Raw genomic sequence first — 10,343 nt, forward strand, 5'->3', positions numbered from 1 at the left:
TTACGATCTGTCCCCCGTCGGCTCGTTCACCCCGCAGCTGAGTTTCGCTCCGAAATCGCGCGCGCCAAACTTATCTCCATGCAAATTAACGAGCCATAACAGGCTTTTATGCGCGAGCTATGAAAACGCGATTTGGCTGCCGCGGACGCCGCACGGACTTTGACGACGACTCTGAAAAATATTCTCTTTCTAAAATACACCTTGCAGACGGCGCTGTTTATTGCCGAATGAAGCCATCGGCCGCGCGTGCTTTTTTACGTTCGCTGGCCAGTCGACTGTGGACGCGGCATCCGAGCGGTGGCATTGTTGCCCGCGATGCATCTCAATTGGATTTTCGCGCGGAGGCTTTCCCCCGCGGCCGGCAGGATCGTTAACCTCCGGCTGCCTTAGACGCGCTAAAAATGCTGATACGTGTGCGGCCTCCACACTGTACCTAATGGCTACGTGCAGTCGTCGTTGTCGTTGTCGTTCAGCTAAGTGGATTTTGAGATTCCCCGGCGACGAGCCGTCGCGTGGCATTTTAAGCGCGACGTTTTCGCGAGACTCCTCTCCAACTGTCTACTGTTATTGTCCAATGAATCAGCGCCACTTGCTTCGTGCCGTTTGGCAACGCGCGTAGCGAACGATTCACCTTTGTTTCTTGAAAATCGCCTTGGCGCGCGTCCTCGGTCGAAAGTATCTCGCGCGGGGCATTCTAGTTACATCATTTTGCTGGAAGCCAATGAATGCACGGGCTGCCTCGGTCTTTCGCCTGGCGAGCAACGAGCGGGGAAACGTAGAAACAGGCCGATTAGCCTATCTCGTATCTTTGTTCTTCCGCGTGAGCTTTGACGGTCGACGCGAACGGAAGAGCGGCGGCGGCAACAGGTTGCCGGAAAGCGCTGACCCATTAAAATCGAGGCTAAGCAAAGATCGCGGCGCGGTGCTCTTGCTCGTACCTCATCTCATCCGCAATGTATCGTGGTGGTCGATCGACATCGCCGCCGAGCAGTAGTTGCTCGCTTATCGGCATTGTCATCGCAGAAGCCGAGCGCGCGCCGCTGCTGTCATCGTGCCATTGTCGCGCTCGCGCTGCGCCCGCGAGCGCGGCGCTCTTTATTTTGCCTGCTTTTCTTTCGGCGCGCGCGAGAGCCGCCGTGCCATTGTCCTCGGCAGTGAAAACGTGACGGAAAGCGCACGGCGACACCGCCCGAACGAGCGACCTCCTCGCTCCAGTCGTATTCAATTTCACTTGATGTCGGCCGTCTACCGTCGCCACTTTCCACATTGTTCGCCGCGGAGCCACGCTCTCGCGATCCGCGATGTGCGAGCCGACGAGCGACATTTCGAGTGCGTGGACGAGCGTTGCGCGTTGCGTCGCTGCACTTAACGCTCATCTTAACCTGTTCATCTCATATCTCTTTCTCTCTCTCTCCGCGCGCGGATGTATTTATAGCCAATCGCGTTGGCTACCGGTTTGCTTCTCAAGCCTCGATGCGGACTATGTTCCCTTCTCGCGGCCAAAAGAAAACAACAAGCTCGGCTCGGGGAATTTGGGCAAAGAAAGCAAGCGGAGTGATAGAATGCGCCCGCAGTTGGGCGTCGAGCTTTCCAGGGCCTCGACATTTCGGCGACCGAGCCTCTAAGAGAAGCGGTGTAGTTTCAAAAAGCGCGTACGTTGGTCGCAGGGAGGCGAATCGAAACGCTAGCAGAAGGAAGGAAGGAGGCGAGGTAACGATAAGTTAATTGGTAATGAGAGGGCTCTTATGAAAGGATGCCCGTGGTCCAGCGCAACGAGTCGCCGAGCTTAGGCCGGCTCTTCCTCGAGCACCTGGACGAGGAAGCGACGGGCGCGCGGACGCGCAGCCTGCCCGAGCGCAGCGTCTCGTTCAATCGCGACGTCCACGTCAAGAGGATCGGTGAGTGTCTCCCGTTTTCTGCCTGCCTGCCTGCCTGTCTGTCTCTCCCTCTCTCTCTCTCTCTCTCTCTCTCTCTCTCTCTCTCTCACTCTCTCTCTCTCTCTCTCTCTGTCTCTTTGCTCCCGTGACGTAACCCTCCGACCGAGTCACGCATGCGTGTGGCCGAAAGCTGGAGAACGCCCGAGAGTCCAACCAGCGCTACGATCTAATGTCGTCTTCGTCGCCGTCTCTCGTCCGTCCGCACTTGGGCAATGACTTTTCCCAAGCCACCGAGGCTGTCCCTACTGCAAGGTTCCCGAGCACTGCCCGCGCCTTTCCTATCCTTCGGCCCGTGCTTTTTTCCTCTTGTCAATTTTGCGCCTGCTTCAATTTACTCGGTATGCCGCTCGCGCGACTATTTTCTCATAGACTGCTGCGGCCGGAGATTGGCTTTTTGTCGCTCGCCGGGTTCGCGGACTTCGGAGCTTTCGAGCTGCGAGCGGTGACGCAATCGAGCGCATAACAGGCGTTCGGCTCGCTCGCACGCTGGCTCGAATAAATCGGCAGCGAGCTTTACGGGCAGCCGCGATTGGGCGGCAGCAGCGCCAGCAGCAGCAGCAGCAGCGGCAACAGCAGCGCGGCATTATCTCGTTTGAATGCGGCAGCTCGCTTCCCTCGCGCTCGATTCTCCTGTCCATCAGTTGCACACTGGCGTCGCGGCCGCACTCGCCCCACTCGCATTCCTCTCTCGCTCTCTCGGCAATATTGCATTGCTGCTATCTCGCTCCCTGGCGAAACTCGCCGCCGCCTCTGCCGCGGATAAATGCTGCTGCGCGTGTATATATGTATATATATATATATATATGTATATATATACACGCCTTCCTTGCGCCCTGCAGTCTTCATCTTCCCTTCCACTTCTCCTCTTCCTATTCGCGACTCCCTCTCTCTCTCTCTCTCTCTCTCTCTTATCGGCCACAAGCTTTACCAGATGCCACATTTTCCCACTGCGGCGCGTGTGTATGTATACATACACGATGACGACGAAGACGACGAAGTCGACGACGGCGACAACTCCTCGCTGCAATTACCAGCCTCTGCACCAACGCAACTCTGCAGCCTAACTCATTCTAGCTAATAACTTCTCTCGCGCGTGCTGCGATAAAGTGCCTCTAATTCAATGTCAATCGAGATACTCGTGGCGACAAATCTCCGCAGCTCTCCTTTCCCCTTGACGTATATTCGTATATTATTAAAAAACTAACGGGACGCCGAGTTGCTACCTGCCACTGACTATTCCATAACCAAGCAGTCTCGAACTCGTTGTGTTAATGACGATGATTAACCGTTTTCTACGCACTAAACCAAACTGCTATACGAAAATCCAATGAACGCGTAACAAGATACTAATTGGAACGACGGTCATCGGACAAAATAACAAAGCAGTGAACAATGAAAACGAATAATCAATATACTTTCCATACTGCGGCAAAGAAATATTACGTGAAAGTCAGAATTGAATGCGCAACGAGGAGAGCGCGCGTCGCAACTTCATGGATCGCCGATTTTCCATGATACGCGAGTCTCCGGAGAAGCGTTTCGTAATAGAAAATTATGGTGCTTTGCTCGAGAAAAAAATGCTTCTTTCCAATGGGCTTTCCCATTCAATAGATATTAATACTTTGGCTCTCTCGTCTGTCATTAGCGAGCGATATGTGCCATACGCGGCTCGGATGATGCCTGCGGCGCGCGGCACCAAATTAACGGTGAGCAGAGAAAATAGGGGGGGGGGGGGGGGGGGATCCTATCGGGACGAGCAAAGTCGGTCAACCGCGGTGTCGAAATCGCGCCTCCTTCGAAAGTCGCCGAGGCCGCGGATCACAAATAAATCAGGTCGCGAGCACACGTAAGGAATGAGGCAAAATCAGGCGAAAGAGTGCGTCTGTTGCGAGGCAGCGCTCGAAAACAAAGGAGACGGAACGAGGAGAAAAAAGGCAATAGCGAGACTGGTGAGCGCTCTCGGGCTCTCGGCAGCGGAGGAGGACGAGCATGACTCGAGAGAAGGAGCAGCGGCAGCAGCAGCAGCAGCGGGTGCACACTCGGCGAGTGTCGTCGGCTAATTATGGATTGCGTCACGGGTACGGGCGCACGCGCGTCGGGCTCGAGTGGCGCTCGAGTGGCGCGCAAGCGGCCGAAAGCGCCTGCCTCGTGATTCGCACATTAATAATTCGACAGCGCACGCAGCCGCGGCGCGTGCATCGTGATGCATGCCGGGCAGCTCTGGCCGCGGTCTGCCTAACGGCTCTCTCATTACAAGCTTTTGTCGTGCAGCTTCCTTGTTAATTGCTCGAGCGATCGGCATAGACGATAAACGCGCATTTTATCGATCTCGCCGCTGCAGACAGCACTGATTGCCCGGCACTGGCGCATTATACGCTCTAATCTAATGCCTCAGCGTTTAAAATCTAGTTAATACATTTTCATCCGCTAATTGAAGCTCCCTGCTTCTCGCTATTTATTGTCCTCCGTTGCTTCTAGAGAGTCGCGCTACGATGAAGCTGCACGGCTCGCCGAGGCAGAAACAACCGAGCGACAGATGAATGCACGCGCGAGCCGCGCGCGCGCTCAAGGTTAGCGTAGCCCGTGCGACATTGTGCTTGCGCGAGCGCGCGCAAGTACGGACTCGTGTATAATTGAGACGTGGCCGCGCGCGCGCGCGCGCGCAACAAGGACAGCAGCGGCGGGCTCTCCCTTTCAAAGGCAGCCCTCTCGAGCGCCGTTTGCCCGTCGCAAACAATCCGCTCCGACGACAGACTGCTGCCGCTGTCGCCGCCTCGGCACTGCCCTCGACCCCTACCGAAAGACCCGGAGTGGACTCCGCGCCCACCGGAGCGGAGTTGCTCCTGCCGCGCGTTGTTTCGTGCCACGTTACGCGCCTGCGCGAGCGGTAAAAATCTGCTCACCTGGCCGCAGCTATGCCAATACGCGAACGAGCTGCTATTCGACGAAAGAGAGAGAGAGAGAGAGAGAGAGAGAGAGATAAACGCGCTCTGTCACGGGCCTGGCGATAAGGCGCAAAAGTATGGTCGCGCGTGGAGAGACTGTAGGCAGCTGTAAAAAGCGGGCAACGCGCGAAAAGAGTCGTTGGAGAGAGAGAGAGAGAGAGAAAGGTTTGGGCTGCGCGGTCTATTACAGCGGAGCAAGCTGGCAATGAATCAGCCGGAAAGAGCAAATTGAATTGGCAGCATTTGGAGGTGAGCCGTTTTCCCGTGCGACAAAGGCCGCGGCGAGTAGAGGGACTGTGTCGCGAGGCGCGCGCACGATTCACGAGGACCGTTGCTTTCGTTCTCTCTCGCGAGCACGGAGTGGCAGGGAGTTTCTCGTATTCCTCGCATCGGCGGCTCTTTCATTTGCGAGCATCAAGCACGCTTGTCGGATCGCTGGTCAATGACACGGGAGTGGCGGGGGGGATTATCATTTCGCTTGCTGCCGATTATTTTCGTATGATCGCGCCTGGTTCGTTGCGCGAATGGAGCGAAGAGGCAGCGCTCGGCAATGTAGCGCTTTCAGCGAAGACGCGTCGACCGCTCGAAAACCGCTCCAAAGGTTTAATTGGATCACGCACGAGCAGCTATTATCTCATACGCGAACAGACGGATGGCCGCCGATCTTGGCATTGGCTCGGCGATGCTTATCAGCGGGCAACGTATGTCGTACTAAAACGTTGACGCGCGGGCTTAATTAAAAAAAATTAGCAGCGTTAGCCGCGGAGCGCGGAGCGAATTTCGGGCCGACGCCGCGCGACGTCCTCAAGTAATGGTCCGCATGACGCGCGCGCGTGCAGGCAGGCAGACTCGTTCCCTGTTCCCTTCCGAGGGCATAAAAACGAGAAAGAAGAAGAAAGGGTCGACGATCGAAAGAGCGCTGCCCGCCTTCATCCGATTAGAAACGGCGCAATGCCGCGCGGCAGATTAAAAGCAATAGCCGCGCTGCTACGTAACGCGTGCTCTCTCGCTCTCTCCGGCTCGCTTTTTTCACGGCGTCGCCCGCGTACGCGTAAATCAAAGTTTTCGCGAGCGGCCGTGCGTCGTACGCCGGCGGACCGCGCTACTCGGCGCTGCCGGCCAGCGGTAAAAACTCGACGATACGTCGCGCGAACAGGCCTGACGCGTACGTTAGCAGCTTCATTAACGGAGAAATAATATTTCACGTAGTCGCGATCGCCGGGCGTAAGTTATACAGGCCCCCGCTGAATTCTTCCGTTGGTTCGCCAGCGCGGCCAAAAAAAATCAATGAGTTATCGCCTAAATCGCGCGCAGGCTTTTACGAGCGATAAATAGACGCGAAATCAAGCTCCATAAAAACGCTTCTCGGAAATGGCCGCTCATCCGACTTGGCGATTTCTTGAAAATATCAGACCCCTCTGGGCTGCTTTCGGCCGAGGCACCACTGCGACCAGCCAGCGCCGAAAAACTTGGCCACTGCACCGCTGGACTTGGGCTGCGCTGGCTCCGGCTGTTCGGCTGGCCAATTAAAAGTCGAGCCCAGGCGAAGGGCCCGTCCGTGCAAATGTATGGGATCGAACGGTCCGCGCGTCTCGTCGCGAAGGATCAACGGTATTTCTGGCGGCGCGCGTTGCGACACGGAGCCGGCAAAGTGGTTTTTGCGCGACGTTTGTCGCAATTGAGTCGCATAAGCAGTTGATTGAGATTGCACGTCACGCGGATAAAAGGAGCCGGGCAAAAAGTTGTAGCACTTTGTCAGTGTGTCATTTTAAGCGCGAGTCGCAATCTCTCTCGCTCTCCCCGTGTCTCCCCCGTGTCTCCCCCGTGTCTCTCGCTCGGCCGCTCTCCGCGGCGCTGCGCGACCGCGCGACGCAGGCCGCCACTTGCATCGCTCGCTCCAGATTTCGAGTGGAGCTCGCGCGCATCGATTCCGCAGTCGGGCTTTTGCGTCCTCCGCCTGACAAAGGCAGGACAGGGTAGCCCGGCAGGAACGCGAGGGCAGAGCCGGGCGACGATCGCGGCAGCACTGCAGCCGAATAGAGCCCCGGAGAGCTGGGACTCGCCGGCCGATCGGGGGGCCCGACGTTTGACGCTATCGAGGCAGCATCTACTCATTGATCGCGCTCGCGCTCGCGCTCGCGGCCGCGGCTATAGGTGCTCTTTCCCAGAATCGGCCTTTGCTCCATTGCCAGTTTATTGCCCCGACTCGCGCTCTCGGCTCGGCTTAGAAGCTTGCTCGCTCGCTCGCTCGCTCGGAGGCCAGCGAATTTTCAGGCGCAAAAGTCTCTGCTGCATGTTTATATGCAATTGCGAGGAGCCGCTGCGGGCGCGAGCGGGATAAGTGGCTACGCGCTGCGAGCAACGGAAAGCCTCCTTCGCGGCCGGATTCTCTTCCCGATCGCAGGCTGCCGCCTGCGCTGGCGTGCGTGCCTGGCCCAGGGGCCGGCGGACGGCCTCGCGAGCACGAACGCGAACTTGTCGCTGGCCGTTTGCGCGCTCGTAACTTTGCCAAGCGGCGAGCGAGCCGCGTTTTTGCCGGGCTACGCCAGGCCGAACGGACCGCGTCGGAAGCGCCTTAATTTTTTCTGGCGGTCGCGCGCGGCAGCGATAACTCTTGCGCCGCCTCGTCTTTTTTGCCGTGGGCCGGGCTCTCGGGCCGCGCTCTCGGGCCAGCCGCCGAAAAACTTTATTCAATTTGGCGTTCGCGCGGCCTCTTGGCTGTTCGTTTAAAATATCATTTAGCAGGACGGCCGTAATTCGCATGGCCGAAAGAACAAGCGCGCGATCGTTTGCAGCGTCTTAATGGCAGTCGGATAACGGGCGCGCGCCTGCGGCTTCGCCGTACATTGGGTATCGGCGGTCTCGTGCAGTTGCTCGCCGCGGCGAAACGCATTATACAATCGATCCCAGCCATGCGCGAGTTTCGACAGCGCAGCGCACGATCCAAGAGAAAAGGGAGAAAGCAGGCGGCTGCGAGGCGGAAAAAACGGAAAGAACGGAAAAAACGGAAAAAAACGGAAAAAACAGTCGGATCGCTGGATTCGCGCGTCTCTCGCGGGCCAGCACCGGCCGGGCGTGTACGTGTATCGCTCGGCCGAGAAGACCGGCCTCCCAGCCTGCAAGGAGAAACGAGCGAGATCCGGGCGCATATGCGATCAGGGCCGCCGATAAAGCTGCTGGCCGTTTCTCCGGCGGCAACGAGTCCCGGCCTGGCCAGCTCACTCGGTCATTATCCTCCCTCGCTCGGGCCCCGATGTGCATCGCGGAAAAACTCGCCCCGCAAAGCTCGGCTTTTTCCGTTCTCACCGTTGTGGTGCCCCCCCGTCCACGAATCGACGCCGCTCGGCGCTCTCGTCGGGGCGCCTCTGCCGTCGGCCCGACCATTTTTTCCGACGGCGAATTCGACACGCCTCGCGAGATCGCATCGCCAAATCTGCGAACGCAGTCCAGTCGACGCTCCCTCGGCGCGGCGCGCGGCCGAAATGATACGTGCCCACGAGTCTGTTTGCGAAGAAAGAGCGAAAGAAGCCCGATAAATTGCGACGGCTACGGTCGTCGGCGCGCGACGAGAAAAAAACCAGCTCGGAGCGCGTCACGCCTTTATTATATGCGCGCTGTAAAAAGCCAAATCAAGCGCTGTACTTTACGAGGCTTTTTCCTCGCGTGCGCTGCCCATTTTTTGAGACGGAGGACTCGTGAGAAAAGTAGACAGATGGTTTTTTTTATTCGCCTGCCGCTCGCGCAGAGACACAGATTGCAGAAAGAGAGAAGAAGAAGCGAAGCAATCTTGGCGCGGCGAGTCGAGCGAGCGACTGCAGCGGCAATGCATAGGCAAGCGGAATTTATAGCCGCGGAGCAAGAAGCGCCGCGCCGGCGAGAGGAGAGAGAGAGAGAGAGAGAGAGAGAGAGAGAGAGAGAGAGAGAGAGAGAGGCAGAGAAGCCAAGGAGGAAGGAAGGAAGGAAGGAAGGAAGGAAGCGTTCGTCCGTTTCTCTCGCTTGCTCCCCTCGTGCCCGCGCGTCCGCGCGTACCTGCGTCAGCGGATAATTAATAATTAGGCGGGGGAGGCCTGAGCGGGGAACGCGGCCGAGGCGTCGCGCCGCTCGCGTCGCCCCAGCTACGCGCGGCGCCGGAGCCCGGGCACCTAGCGCAGATGTAGCTCGCGAGATAGTCGCTTGAAAATCGCGGCGAGAGAGCGAGCAGGCCGGCCAGCGCGCGGAGCCTTATGAACGATTTATGTTCAATTAAAGCGCCTTGCAATCCGACTCCGCGGCCGCGCGCTGCCCTCCCGCTCTCCCTCCCCTCGGCCCTCCTGCCTCCCTTGCTTCGCGCCGCGGCTCAATAAACATCTCTCTCGCCGCTCTCCGTGCGCGCCGCGGCGCTCTCTCGCAGGTGCGCGACCAACGGCAGGCCAGCGTTCCGGAAGTCAGCGCCCGCAGCTTTGGCCGGACGCCGTCGATGAAACCGAGCGCCCCGTCGTATAGATGCACTTAATAAATAGCCGCGAAGCCAGGCGACGCGCTTCGCTTAATCCCTCGATTATATTCCTGCGCGCGCGCGCGCACAGCTGAGCGTGGCTATCTACATCTCGGAATATTGATGATTTAACTTGCCAGACCTGCGTGTGGTCTCTCTCTCGACTGTCCCTCCCCGTCTTTTAATTGATTTCATTAACATTCGAGCGATGTTATTTTGCAAATTTGCATTTTTTGCAGCCCTGCATATATTTCGCCTCGTGCATGCTTCTGCGTCCATCGTGTATTTATGCGCGCTATCGCGTTAGCCGTCCGAGGGAAAAGAGAACGAGAGGAAGCTCGCGCGACGGAGCTTTCGCTCGCGTCGATCATTGCCGAGGGGAAGGACGCAGGTGTCGGAGCGCGACGCATCCGAGCTCGGGACAAATGCTAGCCGCATGCAAATGTGCACTCGGCAGACGCGCTCCGTGAGCCGACAATTGGCCGGGACGAATGGGCGGCGCCTCCCTCGCTTCGGTCTGTCGCTGCGGCCGACTCGAGTCGCGGAAGCACGCCCGTGGAGGGGTCGTCGGGTGGGCGGCGGCAGAGGTAAAGCGCGACGAGGCGAGTGGAAAGTTTGACGAGCGGGCGACCACGCGATCGCGAGCGAGGCGACCGGGGAATAACGGAAATGGAGCTGGCGCTGCTGGAGGGAGAGCGAGTCGAACGGAGCGGCTCGAGGGATAAGGATCGGGCCGCGGATGAATTATTCGTGATGCGAGAGCGCGCGGTCGAATGAGTAATGTGCGAACAGTCGACGCGAGCGCGCTTGCAGGCTCGTTCGGCCGATAATTGTTAATCGGCGGGGCTCGCGGGCGATTAGCGCGCGGCTCCGCGATCGCGATCCGTCAAACTCGGCGAGCGCGGCCCGACAGTCCGATTCGGCGAATCGAGTGCCGTCGGCCGGACGAACCGCCGCTCGAATGAAACCGTCAAGCCGGCCCTAATG

General features: G+C 58.3%; 1 protein-coding gene across 1 annotated transcript in view; it reads left to right on the top strand.

The window, feature by feature from the left end:
- The first annotated feature begins 1,716 nt into the window (after positions 1–1,716).
- LOC131675135 (uncharacterized) overlaps positions 1,717–10,343 on the top strand; it is a 59,926-nt gene continuing 51,299 nt past the window's right edge. Inside the window, exon 1 of the mRNA XM_058953993.1 lies at positions 1,717–1,898. Coding sequence (XP_058809976.1) covers positions 1,754–1,898 — 145 coding nt within the window. The 5' untranslated portion in view covers positions 1,717–1,753. The remainder of the gene's footprint in view (positions 1,899–10,343) is intronic.

Source organism: Phymastichus coffea, unplaced genomic scaffold (genome assembly GCF_024137745.1).
Source record: "Phymastichus coffea isolate CEN01 unplaced genomic scaffold, Cenicafe_Pcof_1.1 PCOF00016, whole genome shotgun sequence".
NCBI lineage: Eukaryota > Metazoa > Arthropoda > Insecta > Hymenoptera > Eulophidae > Phymastichus > Phymastichus coffea.